The sequence below is a fragment of the Nicotiana sylvestris genome, chromosome 3, assembly GCF_000393655.2.
Source record: "Nicotiana sylvestris chromosome 3, ASM39365v2, whole genome shotgun sequence".
NCBI lineage: Eukaryota > Viridiplantae > Streptophyta > Magnoliopsida > Solanales > Solanaceae > Nicotiana > Nicotiana sylvestris.
This window is the reverse complement of record NC_091059.1, coordinates 13,692,232-13,714,904: the sequence shown is the minus strand read 5'-3', so window position 1 is coordinate 13,714,904 and position 22,673 is coordinate 13,692,232. Positions and strand designations below refer to the sequence as shown.

At 36.9% G+C, this 22,673-nt stretch overlaps 1 protein-coding gene across 1 annotated transcript; it reads left to right on the top strand.

The window, feature by feature from the left end:
• The first annotated feature begins 4,090 nt into the window (after window positions 1-4,090).
• On the top strand, window positions 4,091-13,641 carry LOC104236592 (eukaryotic translation initiation factor 5B-like). Its single transcript, XM_009790546.2, has 12 exons — window positions 4,091-4,276; window positions 4,707-7,556; window positions 7,661-7,768; window positions 7,846-7,949; window positions 8,073-8,163; window positions 8,242-8,352; window positions 8,474-8,539; window positions 9,651-9,710; window positions 10,670-11,227; window positions 12,498-12,617; window positions 12,835-12,954; window positions 13,074-13,641. Exons 2-12 carry the CDS (start codon window positions 4,791-4,793, stop codon window positions 13,137-13,139), a joined length of 4,170 nt encoding a protein of 1,389 aa, XP_009788848.1. The 5' UTR covers window positions 4,091-4,276; window positions 4,707-4,790; the 3' UTR covers window positions 13,140-13,641.
• Window positions 13,642-22,673: the final 9,032 nt, after the last annotated feature.

Below are 22,673 nucleotides of genomic sequence, written 5' to 3'. Positions count from 1 at the left end.
CAAGTTTGACAGTTCAAAGATCCAAATAGGAGTACATACAGATGCTTGCCATGATTCCACGTTATACTGTCGTCACTAAATCAGACTAAATTGTTATGCACATGGAGATACGTCTGATCTAACAGCATACTATTTAACAGTCCATATCAGTTAGGGTACATTTCAATTCATACAGAATAAATGTAGTCCGAATGAGCTTAAACAAATACAGGCTAACTATCATTCAACCTATCGCTATATTTTGAACACAAGTACTATGAAGCAAACGACGTTCATTTCTTTATTTTTTACTTCAACTTCAAGCTTTCAACGACACATGGTTTCAGAAATATGTACCTGGAAGTGCTTACAATTGGAGAAGAAGAAAGGTCAGTAGAGTGAAAGTGGCAAACGAACATCAATAGTATGTTCGACAACACAGCAGAACCAGTAAAACCAACAGTGACAGCAACAGAAATCTCAAGGACAGATTAAACCAAAGAAAAAAGGCAGTAGCTTGAAGAACAGTGCTCGAAAAATCAACAGACAAAACAAGCTGCTAAATGAAAGCCCAGCAGTACCAAAAGATCACAGGCAGAGGCAATAAAATAGTGATTTCTGATTTCTTTGAATATTTGAGCAGAAAAACAAACTGAAGCTCTTTTTTGTGAAACCTAGCTTTAAGACACTAAAGTCCTCCAAAATTCTCTCTTTTTCTGATTTTTAAACTCTTGGTCCGACCCCTTTTCTCCTGGAAACCTTCTATTTTTATAGCCAAGAATCAACCCCCTCCACAGCCTGTTAAAAACCCATTAAAACTGAACTCCCCCATGTTCTCTTCTGTTTTTCCACTCAAAAACTTAAAAGAAAAGCCCTCCCCATGAGATTCCCCTGACAGCCCCCTTTTCCATTGTTAAAGTGGTTTATCCTTTATTAAATTAAACATGTATGGGCAGCATGAGTATGTTCTGACAGCACATGCTGTCCATTCTACTTTAATTCATTAAAAACTAACAATGCACATGCTGCCCAAGGTCTAAAATGAGTAAACATGCCATCAACTCAAACTAAACTCTAAAATCTATACTAAACTGCAGCTATAAACCAATCCTTAAATGATTTCTGATTTAACTAACAGACTAACACACAGTGATAATCAATTCTTAGCTGATTCAAAACAAAGCCTCAGTAAACAAATCAACAGCACGAGTCAAATTACTACCATTCCAAACTGGAACTAATTGACGACATATATCGAATCGACTACGCGAATTACAACCATACAATTAATAGCAAATGATCAGAATCCAACAGTATTAATCAGGTGATTCAAATTGCACTGCCCAAAACAAAAGTTGCCCTGGAAACTAATTAATCGACCAAATTCATTTCAATCGATTATATAGTTTAAAACACATATACTCAATCAGTGAATAGAGAAAAATTCGACCAAATAAAAGGTCTGGGCAAGGTGGACAGAATAGTTGACACAAAATGAAAACAAATCGAACTGATATTTAAACACATGAACAAACATTAACAAAACAAACAACATGGAACTGACAAGGAAAAGAAAAAGAAATACCTTAAAGAATTGAAAATCAGACGACCCTATCTCGGATTTTGAATCGAACCTCTTTTGGGGTTGAACGGACTTTAATCGAAGTGTTCTCAACTGAGAACACTTCGATTAAGGTCTATTATACCCCAACCCTTTCGTTTAATTGGACAAAACCCTCAAATTCTGGATTTCTAGGGTTCTTGGGGCTGATTTGGGACTTGGGGTTTTCTGGTTAGATTCGGGGGCTTGGTTTGGTCACGAGGGAGGTCAGGGGGTAACTGGTATGGATTTGGGGTGGATCGGCATAGGCTGGGGTCCGACTCGAATCTTCACGGTGGGGGAAGATCGAGACCAATGGTTTGTGGATCCGTGTCCAGGGGGTTGAGGTGCACTAGGGGTGTTAGTCTGGTGGTCACCGGTATCGTTGCCGCCGGGCTTATGGTGAGGGAAAGGAGGGGCGACGCAAGGGTTCTAAGGGTGTTTGGGTTCAATCTCTGAAAGAGACGAAGATGAGGGAAGGGGTCTGGCTTAGGGCGCGGGGGTGAGAGGGGAAGGCTTATATACGGGACGGGGGGGGGGGTTGAATTTTGGCCGTTGGATCATTGATGATCAACGACCTTGATCTCTCAACTTAAAGAGACGACGTTGTTTGGTTTAATGTTGGGGATGGGTCAATCCGGGTATCAGTGGGTCGGGTATCTAGGGAAAGCTTGGGAGCCGTTGGATTGGAAGGGATGAACGACCCCGATTGGTCATGCCTAAACGACGTCGTTCAGATTAATGAGGGACCTGAACTGGACCGTTGGATCTGTTTGACCAACGGTTCAGATAGAGGATGCCAAAACGGCGTCGTTCTTTTGTATCTAGGGGGGATTGGATTAATGTGTTTGGGCCTGATTTTTGGGCTTAACACAAGCCCAGGTCTGAATCTTTTCCACAATTTTGCACTCTTTCTTTTCCCTTCTTTAATTTCTAATTAAAAGTCCTAATTTACAAAAATCCCAAAAAATAAATTATAAAAATTAAAATTATACCACACAGACATTAATTGATCTTTAGTAATAATTAAGACACAATATCATATATCAATTAAACAAAATCAACCATTAACGCTAAAAATGACCAAATTACCAAAAAATAATATTTTTTGTGATTTTCATTCTTTTAAAAACTCAATATGATTTAATTAATTCCTAATAGTAGAACAAAGCCCTAAATTTACACGCGACATATATTTTTTGTATTTTTAATTGATAAAACTAAACAATCACAAATAACTATCGAAATGCCACACAAATTCACAAAATTATACACAAAGACAATTTATTATTTTTTCGATTTCTTTTGGAGTAATTGTCGTGTAAACAAAAATCACGTGCTCACAAGCTAGGGTTCCGACTTATAATATCTTTATTAAGAGCTCTACTAAGCAAAATATTTAAATATTATACGTGAAGTAATTTCAAAGATTATCTTATATAACAAAATATTGATAACTAATTCTATCAAAGGATATTTGAAATATTATAATTTTGTTATCATTTAATAAGTTTCCTTATAAGAAATCTAAAATAGAGAATGTGAGTGGATTATATCAGATGATAATAAAGATTTTATTATATCAAAATAGAGAATGTGATTGTATTATATCAATCGACATAATAACAATGAAGGCTATTCTTATAAAAATAAACCTAAAGGACTTATTTAAAATTATCACTCAAAATTATAATTAAAAAGTCTTGATGACATTGAGGAACTTCTTAATAAGAAGTTTGGAGAATTTAGAGCTAGTCCTCTAAGTTTAGAGCATGCATCTACTAGCGGAACAAAAGTAGACGACGAGATTAATAAAATCTCTGAGAAATATGCTCGAAAACCATACCAAAAAATGTTTTACTACCCAAGACCTACACCCCAAGGTGTCCGGATAGAAGAACACGACAATGATCATTACCACCAAGGTTATAGTGGGTCAGATATCTATGAATGGAACATATTTGGATTATTATTGACCTTAACAATATTATCACTGCTAATGCTGACTTCATTAAACCTTTCATTTTCTCTAATCTGTGATGTGGATGCTCTCGATGGAAAATTTACCACATAATCAATTGGAGAAATATAAGAAGAATTAGATCTAGTTAATCTAGATGATAAACTGATATTATCAGTTTGTTCGGGTTCATTGAACCTGATTTTAACAGTACCATCTGAGGTTTGTTCTATTTCTGTAACCTGGTGCCCACCGTGGAGCACGAACCCACAACCACAAGGTTAAGAGCCTTGGGTCCCTCCATTATTAAAGAGAATCTCATTTTAAATATCTTGATCTTTTTAAAAAGATTATTATATAAAATGGTTTGGTAATATCAAAACCAAAAATGATGATTTTCCAAACATCTGTTAGATTTTTGGGGCATAACATTGAAAAAGGTAGGATCATACCCATTAATAGAAGTATTGAATTTGCATCCAAATTCTCCGATATTCTAATCCATGGAATAATATTCTTAGTAAAGCTATTTTATACATCTTGAAACATTTGGGAAAAGAGGGTCTAATAAAAATTGTTAGTACTTCACTTACTAGAAGGGAGGAAATTGTAAAAAAGCATACCCCTATAAACTATTCTCACATATCAAACCCTTCCTCCATTTGCTTCTTTCTTATCGGCCGATTCCTCAATCTCTCCATCTCTCTCTCTCTCTCTCTCTCTCTTCAATCTTTAAGGTAACAGCACCGTTCTTCTCATGGCAGCTCAACGTTCTTATTCCCGATATTAATTTTATCTTCGGAATGTGTATTACTTTGTTTCTAGTTCTATAATTGTGTATCTGAGCATGACTTTTTTTTTGTAATTTTATTTTTTTGGATGTGTTGATGAAGATGAATTAAGATACATGATGCTCCATGTGTTTTAAAACTGATTAGATCTAAGTCTATTAATCATTTGAATTAGATTTTGCTACTGTGTGATATTGTTGTTTATTGGAGTTTTGGTCAGTGTTTTGGTGAACTAATCAGATTGTTGTATTAGTTTCCTTAAATTTTGAGCATCTGTTTTGATTTTAGGATGTAGGGTTTTAAAGTTTTGTTTGGATTATCAGTTTGTTGTATTAGTTTTCTTAATTTGGGTTTCGGTTTTTGATTTTGGATGTAGGGTTTTGAAGGTTTGTTTTGATTCCTGTTTTTATTGGATAAACAATACATCATCTGCCGAAACTGCTAGTAGTAAAGTTGAATAATGGGGAGAAAGAAGGGGACAGAACGCCAAGAGGATAACCCTGAGCCTGCCAAGCAGGTTGCAGGTGGTGGGGGAGGTAAGTCGAAGAAGAAGAATCGGGGGGTGATTGACGATGATGAGTACTCTATTGGAACTGAATTGTCTGAAGAACCTTCAGTCCAGGACGACTCACTACCGGCTGCACCTGCCTTTGGTAAGAAAAAAGGCAAGAAGGGCAAGAAATCGGGGCCCAGAGATGATGATGACGACTACGATGAAATGGACGAGAAGCATGTTGTGAAAGAGGATGATGAGCCAGAAATTATTTTTGCAGGTAAAAAGAAGTCATCTAAGAAGAAGAATGTGCCAATTGATGATGATGAGTACTCTGTTGGAACAGAGTTATCTGAAGAACCTGTGGTTCTGGAAGAAAAAGTAGCAGGTGGCAAGAAAAAAGGTAAAAAAGGGAAGAAAGGTGGTGGGCCAAATGCCTCTAATTATGGAGTACTTGGAGAGGATGATGATGAGGAAGACAGGTTGGATCTAACGAGGGATAGTGACCAAGAAGATGGAAGCATTGCCCCCTTCTCTGGGAAAGTGAAGAAGTCGAAGCCTGGTAAAGGCAGTGCAAGTGTGTTTTCTACAGCTTTTGATACAATTAGTGATGAGGATGATGATGAAGATGGGCAACGGTCTGAGGAAGATGAAGAACCAGTGGTTGCTAGTACAGGGAGGATTGGTGGCAATTCATTTAGTTCGGCACTTCTTGATGAAGAAGAAGAGGCAGATACTTCTGTTTCTAAGTTGGAGGCTGAGACAGTTGAAGAGGATGATGTGCCAGAACTGATTTTTGCAGGTAAAAAGAAGTCATCTAAGAAGAAGAAAAAAGGTGCTGTCAGCATGAATGAAGATGATGTTAGGGAAGACGTTGAACCTGAACAAGCTAGCACGGGGTTTAATCCTGAAGAAGCTAGCACGGGGTTTAATCCTGAAGAAGCTGATGATAACAGAAGCAAAAAGCAGGTGCCAGAAACTTCTAAGAACAAATCCAAGAAGAAAAAGGGTGGGCGTACAGTTCAAGAAGACGAGGATGAGATTGACAAGATCCTAGCAGAGCTTGGTGAAGCACCAGCTCCTGCTCCTGCTCCTGTTCCTTCTGAAGAGAAAGTGCAGGTGCAAGATAAATCGAAGAAGAAAAAGGGTGGTAAAACGGCTCAAGAGGAGGATGACATTGATAAAATTCTGTCGGAAATTGGTGAAGGGCAAGATACATCTGCACCGGCTCCTGCTCCTCTTCCACAAGAGGAGAAAGGTCAACTAGGTGATGATGCTCCTGAGAAGGAAACAGTAGAAGAAGGAGCTGTGGAGTCTGCTGCTGCAAAGAAGAAGAAAAAAAAGAAGGAGAAGGAAAAAGAGAAAAAGGCAGCTGCAGCAGCTGCATCTAGTGTGGAGGAAAAGCAGGAAGAAACAAAAAATGATGCAAAAGGAAAATTGACGGATAAGAAACAGTCAAAGCAGGTTAGGGAAATGCAAGAGAGACTCAAAAAGATGAAGGAAGCTGAAGAAAGAAAGAAGAAGGAAGAAGAGGAAAAGCTAAGGAAGGAAGAAGAAGAACGACTTCGTCAGGAAGAACTAGAAAGACTTGCAGAAGAGAAGAAACGTTTGAAAAAGGAGAAAGAGAAGGAAAAGCTCTTGAAGAAGAAGCAAGAGGGAAAACTGCTTACAGGAAAACAAAAAGAAGAAGCTCGAAGATTAGAAGCAATGAGGAAGCAATTTCTTGCTAATGGTGGGACACTGCCACTCCCGGGGGGTGAGAATAAGAAAGAGACAACTAAACGGCCCATTTATAAAACAAAGAAGTCGAAGCCACAAGCTCAGGCAAATGGCAAAGCCCAGGAAGAGTTTTTGGAAAGCACAGAAATTAAAGAACATCAGCAGGAGACTGTGTCCGAGGTTGATTCCATGGAAACTGAGAAGGTTGAGGATGTGGATTCGACGATTACAGAGGAGAAGTCAGAAGTAGCTGATGCACAAGAAAATGAAGTTGAAGAAGAAGAAGATGATGAGGAATGGGATGCAAAGAGTTGGGATGATGCTGATCTGAAACTGCCTGGTAAGAGTGCTTTTGAAGACGAGGAGGTAGATTCAGAACCGCAACCTATAACTAAGAAAGAGATTAAGGCTGCAAGTTCAGCTGCTCATGATGCAGCCACTCTGCCTGTTGCTGCCAAGTCGGTTGTTCCTACTCAAAAAGCTGCTGCAACTGTAGCAGGTTTACCTAAGAATGACCAAAGTAGGAAGGGTGAACCCGAGGATAGGGTTGCAGACCAAAATAAGCAGAAAGGAAGCCCTGAAGACCGGGTAACAGTAAAACCTGGTGTTCCTCCTAACCAGAGTGAAGACAATCTCCGGTCTCCTATTTGCTGTATTATGGGTCATGTTGATACTGGTAAAACCAAGCTACTTGACTGCATACGAGGCACTAATGTTCAAGAAGGTGAGGCTGGAGGGATTACTCAGCAGATAGGTGCAACTTACTTTCCAGCTGAGAATATACGCGAGAGAACTAAGGAGCTTAAAGCTGATGCCACACTGAAGGTCCCTGGTTTGTTGGTCATTGACACTCCTGGGCATGAATCTTTCACGAATCTGCGTTCTCGAGGTTCAGGTTTATGTGATATTGCAATTTTGGTTGTTGACATTATGCATGGGCTAGAACCACAAACCATAGAGTCACTTAATCTTCTGAAGATGAGGAATACTGAATTTATTGTTGCTCTGAATAAGGTGAAGATCATCTATATCGATGCAATTTTTTATGGTTTTATTTTGATTGTATTCTTTTAATTTCTGTCGCTTATTTTATTTCATGTGATATTTTCGCTATGCAGGTGGATAGGCTGTATGGATGGAAAGTTTGCAAAAATGCTCCCATTGTAAAAGCGATGAAGCAACAGTCCAAAGATGTTCAGTTTGAGTTTAATAATAGGCTTACTCAGGTTCTTATAACTCCTCGATTTGACCATTCCTCAATTGGTGGACCTTATCTCAACAGAATTCTGTTCAATTGTTACAGGTTGTTACCCAGTTCAAGGAACAAGGAATAAATACAGAGTTGTACTACAAAAACAAAGATATGGGGAAAGATACTTTCAGTATTGTACCAACCAGTGCTATCAGGTGTGTATATTTTTGCGTACATTCCCCTTTTATATCCTTTTTCTGGGGTGTCTGTCTAGTACTCCATTAGACTGTTGATTTTAGCCAAATATGTTGATTCTCTGGATCTTATTGATGTAACAGTGGTGAAGGTATTCCTGACATGTTGTTGTTACTTGTTCAATGGACACAAAAGACAATGGTCGAGAGACTTACTTTCAGCAATGAAATTCAGGTATCATTTTCACATATCATTGTCAGTTAAATAGAGATTCTCAATATGGGTTGATTAACTGTTGTTACTCTTTGGTAGTGTACGGTTTTGGAGGTTAAGGTTATTGAGGGTCATGGGACAACCATTGATGTGGTTTTGGTTAATGGTGTGCTTCATGAAGGAGATCAAATAGTTGTTTGTGGCATGCAGGCATGGAATTCTCCTCTTTTCTTGCCCGTTTCTTTAATCTTTAGGGAGCCATTACTTCCGTGCTATGTTTAGATCCTCCATTGTGGTGAGTGTCTTATAATTTTCCGCTTTTTGTGTGTAGGGACCTATTGTTGCCTCAATCCGAGCATTACTAACGCCACACCCAATGAAGGAACTCCGAGTAAAGGTATGGGACTACGCTTTCCTCTAGGCACTCCAAGTTATTCTTTTTGCATTAAAGCATCTCTAATCTACTGATCAAAAAGAGCTTCTCTAACCTCGGTTCAACTCCTTCGATTTTCCCGAACTTGCTAGGCATTGAGGAGTACTAGTTGTTGTTAGTTCAACTCTATATAATTATTGAAACAATGAATAAGCCATTTGTCCCGCCTGTATCAACAAAAGTAGAAGGCAAAAAAAGAGTGGGGAATGATGGGTGGGGAGAATTAATAAACGGGTGGGCTAAAAGTTCGAAGTATGTATGTTGTGAGTATTCAGTCTTCTAAATTTTTATTATTTTTCATCGTTGTGGCTTAATTGTGAAAGGTTGTGCAAGATCATGAGGATGTTCCAATAACCTACATTTCGGTCATGACTTCTAGATCTGTTTGAATCTAACATGATCATATTCTGGTAATATCTATCCTGGAATTGTCAAGGTACGCGCTGAGCTAGAGTTATTAGGTTTCTCAATGCCAAATGTGGCTTACAAAAAATTGAAGTTTTGTGTGGGGCTCTAGCTCAAGAAAGATGTGGCTGTATGGAAAGTTGAGTTCATGAAATCTGTTCTTTTTCCTTCTTTTAAATTAGTTATCAGTACCTGGTTTATTAGACCTCTATCTTTTGAGTTATGTTAATCATTTCATGCTCGTGGATGCTTTCATGGACATGGGGCTGTTGAGCTCGTACTTATTTCTAGATTGCTGACATACATAGACACACTTGGTTTACACCACTTTGAATTTTCTCTGAACGAAAGAAACAAAGATCAGAAATTCGCTGAGGCTTCCAGAATTGTGTCTCAAATTCCAACTGCCCCTCCTAAAATATGCGATATCCACTATCAGTAGATCCACTTTAATTCTAATTAATTTTTTGAATGTGGGACACAAGTCTGCTGGTTCAGTTATGTCCTAATTTATTTTTCTGCATTTGGACCTTCTGGTCCATGTAGCATGAAAAAATTCTGAAGAATGAAGTGATTGTCATGTTAATTTCTTTGGATTTTTGTGTATATGATTTATCTAATGAAATACTGATGAAAGTGTCTTCTTTTGTTTGGGCAAAATCCTATTCAGGGAACATATTTGCATCATAAGAAAATCAAGGCTGCCCAGGGTATAAAGATTACCGCTCAGGTATTGTCATCTACTTCTAAATCTATCTCTTATAAAAAAAGCTATCATCTACTTGTAAATCTATGAGCTCATTTTCGGTCAGTCTTCAGATCAAGCTTAGAAAGTCTATTGGGTAAGATTTGATGCAGAGGCACAGAAGGAGATTATATGGCAACTGATCTGTAACGTATGTAGTTGAGTCTCAGTTTAATTTGTAGTTAGAATTAGATGATGCTATATTTGGGTGCCTACGTTTTTTATTAATAAAGAAATTATTTAGAATTTTTTTGTCTAGGATCGGTCGGTGGCAGAGGAGGTTTTAATGCACTGGATATAGCTTTTGAGTCTTGATTACTGTTGAAAGTGTAGCAACTTTCACAAAGATTTGGAGGAAGCATCTGAATTGCACAAAAAATATATGTGGATGAGCTATCCCTTTGGCCTTTGCATGTACACCCCTTTCCTTTTCTCTTTTCTCCCGTTACGAAACAAACCAATCCACGGATATCTCATATTCAACTAATTATGGTGAAATTTATGCTAGAGGATGAGAAGGTTATTCTAATTTGGGCACAGATTACATCTCTTTTTCTTTTCCCACTCTGTTCATGATGTCCCTGAACATATTAATTCTGTTCAGAATTTCTTATATTCCTAGGTTGGATATTATGTGATACCTCTGCTAGTAGTTCTGATGGAAAAGCCCGTATAAATATCCTATTTTGATTTAGGATAGTTGAAAGAAATCCGATGGTTGTTCTTGTGTATATTCTGTTACTTCAACGAAATTTGACTTGGAGTCCAACCTGCGAGCCATAACCTTGGAGTCCCTTGCATGAATGTATTGATAAGTTTTGTTACTGATGTGTGATGCTGGCGCTACTTACTATTTTGGTATCGATTAGTGGTTTTTTCCATTAATAAGTGAGACTGAGGGAATTCTCCCTTCTGCCCCCTTGGTTCTTTTTGTTTTTGTGCAGGGCCTTGAGCATGCAATTGCTGGCACTAGTCTATATGTTGTGGGGCCTGATGACGACGTGGAAGACATCAAAGAAGCAGCTATGGAAGATATGAGGTCAGTGATGAACAGGATCGACAAAAGTGGAGAGGGAGTATATGTTCAAGCATCTACACTTGGATCATTGGAAGCTTTGCTGGAATTCTTGAAGACTCCAGAAGTAAGCATACCTGTCAGTGGGATTGGCATAGGCCCTGTGCATAAAAAGGATGTCATGAAAGCTAGTGTTATGCTTGAGAAGAAGAAAGAGTATGCAACCATCTTGGCCTTTGATGTTAAAGTGACACAGGAAGCTCGGGAACTTGCAGATGAACTTGGTGTCAAGGTTTTCATGGCTGATATTATATACCACTTGTTTGATCAGTTTAAGGCCTACATGGACACTATCAAGGAAGAAAAAAAGAAGGAAGTTGCTGAAGAAGCAGTCTTCCCTTGTGTTCTCAAGATCGTACCAAATTGTGTCTTCAACAAGAAGGATCCAATTGTTCTGGGGGTTGATGTTCTTGAGGGCATTGCCAGGGTATTAACTTTTCTTTTCTATTGTCTCATGATTCATTGATTTCATTCACCAACCTAACTGTAAAACAAAAAGGAAGAAAAAAGAAGACAAATAAAAGGTAATGTTATCTCTGCATTTCATTTGGGAAAACCAGTCTGTGTGCACATCAGCAATACAAATGAGAATAGATGATCAATGTTTAATGGGTTTCACTGATACTATCAGTTTCTCTCCAATTTCATTCTTCCATTGGATTGGGGGAAGGGATCTGGCTTGTTCACATTGATTTCTCGTTAAATGTGAACTTCTTTGTATATCACCGTTCTTGAGACATAGCTGTTCTGATGTAAATAAACTTATGGATAGTCAGTATTCTGGAGACTTTGTATTTGTTTGGTGAAACTATACTGTAGTGATATTCCAAGAATCGGTGTTTTCTAGGCTTCTTTTTTCTTTTTCACTTTAAAGTAACATCTAAACTAAATACATTAAATTACTTGGAGTTTCTCTATAATGTATTTACAAAATCTTCTCCTTTTCTTTAGACTGCTACCACTTGTGAAATACAAGTTTGCATGGATATGTTCTCTCTATAGTCTTCCTTAAAGTTGACAATCCTGATTATGTAACAAGGTTCCATTGGAGCTGTTGCCGGGTATGATTAGAATCCAGTTTTTCTGCTGGGTATCATTATAACTGAGTTCTCTGCTTTCAAAAGGTTATGAGCAATCTTCATTTACACCATGATTTTGCATGTCCAAGATAGAGTTCTTATTTTGTTTTACTTACGAGATTTGGTCCTTGGAAAAACCATTTTTTAGTTCTAAGCACATTCCATTTCTCTTCCATCATTGATTCTGTCATGCCACCTTTAGACATTTTGCTCGATGAACATTTAACACATACAGAATTCAAGTCCTGTCTTGTTCTTGATCCTCTTTAGTTAGTTCTAGTTAGATATTCCTGCATAGTTTGATAGGAGTGTGTAACATCATGTTCTCTCCTGGTTTACCCCTCCACATGTATTTCACTTTATTGTTTGTGGCCATGCTCCCCACGATGTAGGATGATACTGGGTATGTTGTTGTTTGTGGCCATGTTGTAGGGTTCACATGATAAGCTTTCCATTGTCATACTGGCAGAAGTAGCACTCGTCAATTTGCTACAGTGTTCAAAGAAAATAATAGAAATAGTAGCACTCTTCAATTTGCTTTTACATAATCGTCAATCATGGACTGCAAAATTTTCATGTGTATTTTGGTCCTCATTGTGCTGAACTTAATCTGAACAGATTGGAACTCCAATATGTATTCCTCAAAAGGACTTCATTGATATTGGTCGTGTTGCATCCATTGAGAACAACCATAAGCCTGTTGACTTTGCGAAGAAAGGCCAGAGGGTGGCCATTAAGGTATGAAGTGGTTGACACTTTTGTATATATACTTGTGGATTAGTTAAAAAATTTCTTTCTTTATGACCTGTTTGTTGAATGTAAAATTTGATGTAGTAGTTTCTCTTGGTTCCCCATATAATTGTTTTGTATCTCACGGTGACTTTTTTCATGAGTTCTAAGCAATTGATTTTGATCTTTGCTACCCATGAGGTCTCACTTATGCACATTTTTGCAGATTGTCGGATCTAACCCGGAGGAGCAACAGAAGATGTTTGGCAGGCATTTTGAAGAGGAGGATGAGCTTGTCAGTAAAATTTCAAGGAGGTCCATCGACATACTCAAGACCAATTTCCGGGTATGTAAAGTAGAGCTTTTGGTGAAGTTCCCTTTCACTCAAGCACCTTTGTTTATTCGCTGCTCTTCTGTTTTGAGCAACTGTTTAGCTTTGCTGACTACTACTTTAACCTTCTACAGAAGGACCTGTCTGTTGAGGATTGGAGACTTGTCGTGAAACTGAAAACCCTCTTTAAGATAAATTGAGACAGTTTATTCATAGCTTTTGGAAGGAATTGATTCCTGGGATTCATATAAGCACCACAATTGGGGATAGCAGTTCATCAAGTAATAAGTGGTGATTTTACCAGAAGCGAGGAGTTTGGGCTCCTAAATAGAAGGCACATCGGGGACGAAGATGAGTAGAAATGAAGAATGCATGTACATTGGCTTCTTCAATGAATTTCCTTTGGTTGGTACTACGAGCATTTTGTACGTGGGGTTTTTTGGTACTAAAGTGTTAAAAGGAGCACAGAATTCTGAGAATTTTCACAGCGTTGATCAATTGTAGAGATGAGTATGTTGTAAAAGATGGCAACAAATTTTTTGTGATACAGAATTGTGCTTTTGAGTTTGATATACAAAAAACTGCAAGATTACTGGTTGCTATTGTTGGCAAGTCCTTGTAATTCTTTTTTGTTTTCTCAGAATTGTAGACCATACCTTTGGAGGATACACACCGGGATATGAAGAAATTTCCTTCGACGCATTTCTAAGTGTACCAGCTCAACGTTCCTCGCCTTTTTATTTCCTTTTTATTTTACAATATCAATCTCTATAAACATATTGTTACAGGAGTGGCAAATGGGTGGGTTGGACGGAATTGGATGAGTCAAGATGAGTTAGGTCAATAAATGAGTCATTACCTAACCCAGTCCAAAGTGTACTTGAGCCAAGATGAGTTGGGTTAAGATGAGCTAAACAATGAGTTATAGCCTAACCCGCTCAACTTGACTCATATTTTAGAAATATGTTCATCTTGCATAAATAAAGCCTTTTACCGTACCTTTTATACGCCTATGTATAAAAGGTAAAAAAATATTATTAGTATTTTGAGAATCAAAATATATTTTCTTAAATAATAAATTAGTATTTAAAATTTGTAGTTAAGTTGAAAAATATCTTTTATGTTATTTCTAAATAAGTAAATTTCACCACAACTTAATTGCAAAATTATTCATATTTACATTAAAACTAATTAAATACCTTGATTCTAATTTTAATTTAGATACGGAAACTAATGATGTGACAACTAAGTAAGTTTCTAGACACGCCTTCAGCTGGGTTGAGATCCTTTGTTTTGGGTGAGTTTCCTGGGTTGTATTTGAGCTTCTTCATGGGTCAGAATAAACTATAAAAATGATGGGTTAATTTGGGCTCAACCCAAATAGACCTATGGGCTAAAATGTTTGTAGTCCAACCCATTTATCTCTTGACGGGTTGGACAGGTAATGAGTTTGGACTCAAATTGGCACCCCTAGACTGTCATACACTGTTCACCATATCTCATTATCTTGTGCAGGAGAGAGCCTGAAAACTAACTCATGGATTTTGCCTATCACAGTTACCTAGGATTTTACATAGAGGAACATCTCTTTTGATTCTGAAAAACATGTCAATTTCCCTTTGGAATAAGAAAACTTTCTCAATTTCGACTCTAACATCATAAATCTATGATTTTGGATGTAGAAGGATGTTCTTGGACCTCGAATACGTTATATTTGAACGATAGATATAATTCTTTAATTAGCAAATCAAGTTCCAATCTTTTGTTGGCCATTGGGTGCTAATTTATTTCCTTTTCAAGCAGTTAATCCAAAAATATATACTTTCTCTGGCCTTTTTTGGTTGTCATGGTTATTAAAAATAATTGATCTAAAATATTTGTCATTTTAGAAAATTAAGAAAGAATTAATCAAAATTTTTAACCTTTACCCTTACTGTAATAAAATATGGATGGCTTAACATAGTGAAAGTAAGAATAATACTTAATAAAGTGAGATCAAAGAATAAATAAGTACAATTTAGTCAAATTATCCTTTCAATTAATATTTTTATAAGGGGCATGCAAAAGCCTAACATGATAATTGACAAGTAAAAGAGATCGGAGGAAGTACCATATAATTAGTGGCGTAGCTACATTAGGATAAGGATGGTCAATCGAACACCCTTCCCCGGAAAATTATACTGCATATATAGGTCAAATATCACCTTATATAAGTTATATTATATTTTGAACATTCTTTACATAGTTGAGAGAGGTCCAATGGCTCGAATCCTTGTGTTAACATTTGTATTTGCCCATTTTGTTTTTTAAATCTGCACGATGACGACATTGGTCTATTTAACTATCTATATTTATCTAAAAATTTCTTAATAAATAACTCTGCAAATTTAAAATTTTATGTAAAACAACAGACAACTAATCTTAAAAATAGTTTTTAATTAAAGTTAATTACTAAATAATATTATAATTTAAAAGTCAAACTCCATAAAAATATTTTTACAAAAAAAAAATCTTTATAGAGTACAAACATCTGGATTCTCTCTTTCCTTTGGTTCTATGCTTACTTTAATTAGTACAATTTCTTTTATCTTTTTATGTTAGTTTTGATTTATAAAATTATAGTTCTATTATAATTAATTTTATGATTTAGCTAAATAGTAGCTTGATTTAAAATTTTCGGTGCACCATCATTAAAAAAAATATTGACTTCTTTAAAGTTTGAATGCCCTTGGCCAGAAACCTGCCTATAATAATTTCCTATTGACTTGAATCAACTTGTTGTTTTCTTTTTTCCCAATAAATTAGTCTCTATTTACTAATTAGTTCTTTAAAAGAAACTGTCGTTAAATAATTTATTTTGGTGGTTATTAAACTTTTGCTACAAAGAAGAAAGAATTATACTGTAATGATGTTAGTCGATTATCTGTAAAAACCAAATTAGGAAATAAAAGTAATTACATAACTTAAGTCCCAAGAAACTCAAGTTTAACCGCTCCCGAGTGTAACACAAAACTTTTGTCATTTTCTATTTTGTTTTGTTTTTGCTAATATCTATATATAACTTTTGATCTCTAGTTGTTTAGCATACGTTTAAGGTTTTGATTCACACATTATATCATCCTCTATTCGATTGTCTTCCCCCTGTTTTTGTTGTTTCACTACACTCCAGTAAAATTTGGAGTACTATGCCAATGCCAATGGCTATTCATCACAAGAGAAGATAGAATATGCCCATTACCCATTCCATTTTGAATAGGAGAAAAAGAAAAAAGCACTAAGTGCGTCAGTTGTTGCTGTTCGCAACAAAGTTTTGTTGTACGGAAAATAAACTGCAACAAAAATAATATAAAGAAAAAGAGATTTTATTGATGAATATTTGTGAGTACATTTTTTTGTATCCCTTGTGAACACGTGATTTTTGTTTCGCACGACAATCGCTCCAAAAAGAAATAAAAAATAATAATTGGCCCTGCTGTACAATTTTGGATTTCTGTGCGGCACCTTGTTGATTTATTTGTGACTTCGGCCCATTTTTATTTATTTACTTTATTAAAATAAAATTCAAAAATATATGTGTCCTGCATAATTCAAACCGTAATCCGGCCGTTAAATAGAAAATTATGAATAGGCATTTTCGTCCGTGATTTTATTTGGTTTGACTGTACCTGTTTTGAAATATCTTAGTGTGTGTGCAAATAATTGTATTGAGTGTGTATTTAATTTTAATTTGATTTTTTGGCTTAGTTTTGTTTTAAAATAAATAAGAAAAAGGAAATAAATAAAAAAAAAAAAAAAGAAAGAAAGGACCCCTTCCCTTCCGGACCTGGGCCAATTTTGTTAAAATTGGCCCAAACAAACAGCCCAAGACCCAAGCCTGCCCGGTCCAGGCCACCTGATGCCCAGGACGTCCAAACGACGTCGTTTGAGTCGTGCCTGATCTGGGCCGTTGATTTCAGAGTGATCAACGGCCAAGATCAATTCCCCATAACCCATCAATAAACCCGACCCATCTCACCCGGACCGACCCCAACCCTCAACACTTGAAACGACACCGTTTCATTTAAGACCATCAGATCCAAACCGTAGATCTAGATTGATCTAACGGTTGAGATCAACCCACCCACTAACTATATAAGCCTAGATCCTTACCCTGCCCCCCCTATCCAATACCCCAGCCTCGTCGTCTTCACCCAAACCCACAAACCCTAGAGCCGCCCCTGTACTCTTCACCATGAAAACCGGCGGCATGAACGCCGGTGACCTAGCCCTGAACACCATAGAACCCCCTCACCACCCTGAACATAGACCTGTTAACCGTTTGGTTCGAATCACCCTCCAGGTCCTCGAATCTTCGTTTGAAGATTCGAGTCAAAACTCGATCTACACCAACCAACCCCAGCTTCACACCAGACACTCCCCAGACCCCCTCGTGACCAAACCATACTTGGTTTGGTCCGAATCTGATCAGGGAAGCATGAATCCCGAATCTGAGTTTTGAAGAATTGTGTAGTTCTTCGTCACTGGTTCGTACCGGTTCAACCGAAGAGATTAAGGTCTAATGGACTTTAATCAAAGTGTTTCTCATCTGAGAAACACTTCGATTAAAGTCCATTAAGCCTTAAGAAAAGTTTGTCCAAATCCGAGTTCAAACTGTTAACTTTTCAAGTTTTAAGGTAAGTCTGCTTTCTTTCCTTTATTTGTTTTAGTCCGTGTGATTATTTAAAAGTCTGTTCATATTTGTTTTGATTTCATCAACTTTTGTTTGTCCACTTTACTTAAACCTCTGTGTTTGTCTAAATCCCCCCTCCTATTCTGATAAGGCATGTGTATTGGTTGTGTTTCGAGTTTGGACTGACTAGTTAACTCCTCGAGTGCATTTCTGCTTAGTCAGTATAATTCAAACCATGTATCGATACTGTTTAAATGTTTGATTTTTGGCTACGATTGTATATGTTAATGCTAATATAGTCGAGTCGACATGTGTCGTCAATTAGTTTCAATTGTCTGAACAAAATAAATCGATTTGCTTATGTTGAACATTGCCTGAATCAATTAAGAACCAAGTTCAGTTACTTATAGTCGTTAATATGATTTCAGAAACCTAAGGCTTGATCTGTAATTGAAATCTGAGTTGATAGCATGTGCACTTGTGCACAGTATGTGCATTGTGCACAACCTGTTTCCTTCATAAAGGGGTTTTTGAGTTAAAAATGGTTTGACAGCATATGCTGTCAGATATATTCTACTACCCATGCTTTGCTTTAGTAAAAAGAAGTATTAAACCTTTTAAAGGTTAAATCTGCCAGGGAATGTTGATGGGGTTTAATATTTAATTAGCTAGTTGGAACTAAAATGGAAGGCACATGGGAGGGTACTGTGATATTCTGAAAACAGGCTGTTAAAAGAGATAGTTTTGAGGCTTATAAAGGGAGAGGAATACACACATAGAAAGACAGCTGATAGAGAGGGAGAGATACAGAATTAGGAGATAGACATATACAGAATTAGAGGGGAGAAAGAAAATACAGAGACTGTGAGGAATTTTTGAAAGAGAGAGCTGAAATACATACAAATAGATACACACAGAGCATATAGGAGAATTGGAAAGAGGGAGGGGAATACACATTGAGAGATAGATATACACACACAAACAGAAAAGCTGGGAAAGAACTCTGTTTGATAACACAGACAGACAAAAACTAGAAGTTGCATTCTTAGTTGCTGTTTTGATTTCACTGGTCTTGATATGTTATCCAACACTGATTCCTTCTAAATCCAACTGAGTCTGTTGGTCGTTTGTTGGTCTATTCTGAGATTTGGTCTAGCTGGGATCTAGATTCTACCCCAATTGTTTCATCTGTTGTTGCTGCTGTTACTCTGATTCCTGTTTCTGCTGATCTTCCCTGTTATTCTCCTTTTCTTCTGTGCATTTCAGCCTTCCAGGTACACATTTCGAGTCCCGTATTGATGTAACTAAAACAGTTCGAAAGCATGAAATGAAAAGGTTTGAAGAAGTTCAAGTATTTGTTGTGATATTTATGGTACATTAACGGGTTTGTAAAAAATTTGATTAGTTTATAATTCAATAGTTTGAAAGCATGTACTGGCACTCGACTGGGTTTAGCCCTTTGTGTTTTAGTTTGGTAGTTGTTTGTTAATACGGGGTATGTATACTCCAATCTTATACAATGCTGTTTCTGTTTCATTTAATCTTTTTTTGGTTCCGTTAGGCAGTACATAGGGTCACGCTCAAAGTCCCATTAGTAACAATGTCCAGTAACTAAATCCTTTAATCTAGTCTAAATAAGTTTGGTTAAGTTCAGCTCAAGAAATGTTCGGATTAAGTGTTATATTTCGTTAGCTCGTATGTGATTCCTTGTCAAAAATAAAAGCATTGTTCCATTAAAGTATAATGTTTTCTTAACTTTATAGATAATTAATCATAAGAATCCGGATCAGGCCAAAGCATATAATTGAATTAGCACATACCTTTTCTTCTAGATTCTGGAAACAAAATAATAGAAATGTAGTCACTTTAGGATATCCTCTTCTAAAATAATGAGACGAGCCTCGCTAAATAAAAAATGCAAATTGCGGGGCCCTCAACAACTAATCATAATATTTAGAATTCAGGCTAGGCCGTTTAGTGAATCTCATGGCCTTCTCAAAAAATAATAACGCGTTAGACTCTTTAGGCGCGGCTTAATTAAATCATATTCTTAAATTCGGGTGCACATTGATGTGACCCAAATCCAAATCTCAACGAAGTCAAAATGTGTTGACGATCACGGGCGCATTGATTGTGACGTGGTTCGAAATGCATTTTCACGACGTTGCAATTCTATAAAAATAAGTGATAATGATAAAAGTGGGTTTAAACTTAATAAAAGCACGTAAGTCATAACATGTATTTAAATCAGATATTTAGCCATTATAACAATTTAAGCGACCGTGCTAGAACCACGGGATTCGAGGGTGCCTAACACCTTCCCTCGGGTCAACAGAATTCCTTACTTAGAATTTCTGGTTCGCAGACTTCATTTGGAAAAGTCGAAAATTTCCTCGATTTGGGATTCAAGATAAACCGGTGACTTGGGACACCAAAAACCAAACCTTTCCCAAGTGGCGACTCTGAATTAAATAAATAATCCCATTTCGAATATTGTCACTTAAATTGGAAAAACTCCGCCCGCGCATTTAACCCCTCGGGGCGGGGCGCGCAAAAAGGAGGTGTGACAGCTCTGGCGACTCTGTTGGGGAGGATGAACCCAGAACCACTGGTTCAGGGTTCAAGAATTCGAGCTTAGAATAATTGTTATATTTGGCTTTATTATCTGATCTTTATTACATGTTTTTGCATAATGTGCTAAATGTTGTCTTTTACCGCTTTGATATTATCTGAACTGTATATAAACTGTGCTGAAACTCTTCTCTTCTTACCTCCGGGGAGAAGCTCGCTGGTCGAGACTCCCTATTCTGTTAGTGTCAATACCTGAAATAAGAAAGAGGTCGGACAAGTTACAAAGCCGGACGATCTCGCGGGTCCTCGGTACGTAGCCCCCTCCTCGGCTCGAGTTGTCCGCTCGGGTACATAGTCTAGAACGTATACCCAGGTTATAAACCCAGTATAACAAAACCGCTGCTAGAGAATTAGACCCAGAACCGCTGGTTCAGGGTTCAATAATTCGAGCTTAGAATAATTGTTGTATTTGGCCTCACTATCTGATATATATTACATGTTTTGACATAACATACTAAATGTTGTCTTTTACCGCTTTGATATTATCTGAACTGCATATAAACTGTGCCGAACCCTTCTCTCTTCACCTCCGGGGAGAAGCTCGCTGGTCGAGACTCCTTATTCTGTTAGTGTCGATACCTGGAATAAGAAAGAGGACGGATAAGTTACGAAGCCGGACGGCCTTTTGGTTCCCGGTAAGTTGCCCCTCCTCGACTCGAGTTGTCCGCTCGGGTACACAGTCTAGAACAAATACCAAGGTTTAAACCTAGTATAACTCGACTTCATGCCGGATCCCTAGTAGGAACGCTTATTTGCATCATGTTGCATTTGACTTAGGGGACTCAACACAGGGGTTGGGTCCGTCTAGGACTAGCAACCTGAAATGAAAAGACCATCTTGTTGCATCCTATTTGTTTCCGCGCATTTATTTGTCTCGGACATGCATGTTACTTGACTTTGGAGTATTTGAAAAAAAAAAAATATCAGTGTATAGGACTAATTTTCTACTTTGAAAAATAGCAATGCCAAATTACCGTCAAAACGCAGTTGAAATTTTGCAATAATAAAAGGTGAAAATGTTTTATTTACTAAGAAAAAAAAAACAAAAGATAGAAAAATAGTCTTTTTGGAAAGTTGTTTGTTGAAAAGGAAAGAGTTTTGTTCTAAAATAATTCGGTTAATTGGACCGAACTACGCGGGTCTGATTCTCACCGGATGTGAGATACGTAGGCAAACCTCATCGGTTCCGGCCCCAATTTTCAAAATCAAAAAAATATATATTTCCCTTTAGTTCTTTCTTTATAAATTTTTCCTTAGAAAACATAAAAAGAAAAGAAACAGAAAATAATTTAGAAGTTTTCTTAAACTCCAAATAAAAATAGTCTCTTTCTTTTTGAAGTCTTTCATGTGAAATAATAAGAATTAAAAACCAGCAATAAAAATCCAAAAAAAATACTCTTTGCTTTTAGTCTCTCTTTTATAAAATGTTCTTTTTTTTTAAAATAAAAAAAAATATATATATTTGAAAATTTGAATTTCGAAATATTAGGATTTTTCTTTAGAAGTGATTTTGTAAATAAATAAAACTCAGAATTTCACATCATTTTCTTAAAAGCCCCTTTTTCAAAATTTAAGGGGCAACATCATAATAAACTTCCGTAGAAAAGGTAAAACAAAACAAAAAAAAAAAAAAAAACCAACCGAACATATTTTCTTTTCTTAATAAATTTCCAGAATTCAAGCCAAAAACAAATAAATTGTAGAGATCTTTCTTTTAAAAATAAAACAAAAATCAAAATAAACAAAATTTTCTTTATTCTTTTAAAGTATTTCTTTCAAAAAAAAAAAAGAAAAAAAGAAAAAAATTTCTTGAATAAGTAAATAAACAAAGAATAGCCAAATCTTTTGAGCCCTATGCTAGATGAGCACTTGCTTCTTTATTTTTGTTAGTTTCGAACTACGTAATGATCTGATTCACGTAGGCATCGTGATACGTAGGCAATCCTCATCGGATCCGGTCGCATTTCTTTTACTGCAAAATAAAAGAAAAAAAAAAATAAAAAATAAAAAAGGGGAAGAACTGATAAGAGGAAAAATGCCGGAATGACACATGCTCTCGTAGCAAACATATAGTAATCCACTTAACTGTATAGGTGCATCATGCCCAACGTGAGATTAACTATCTGTTATTTGCTGCAAATTAACCGTGCGCTTGTCGATGAGTATATCCAGGGTTTTTGGAAAGACGGTTGGTTTGGTGAAAGTCTGGCCTCGCACTCATACTTCACAAGGTCAAGGAGAAGTGTTCAGCTACCTGTTGTTAGGACCAGAAGCAGTACTCACACTTACTTCACCAGGTCGAAAGGAAGTGTGGAAATGTCTTCAGAACTTCCATCGCAAACAATCCCGGTTTCCGAGGAAAGCTCGATCTCAGCCGTTCTCACACCTGAATCCGCAACTGCGGAGGAAAATAGAATCCTACGGCTCCGCATGC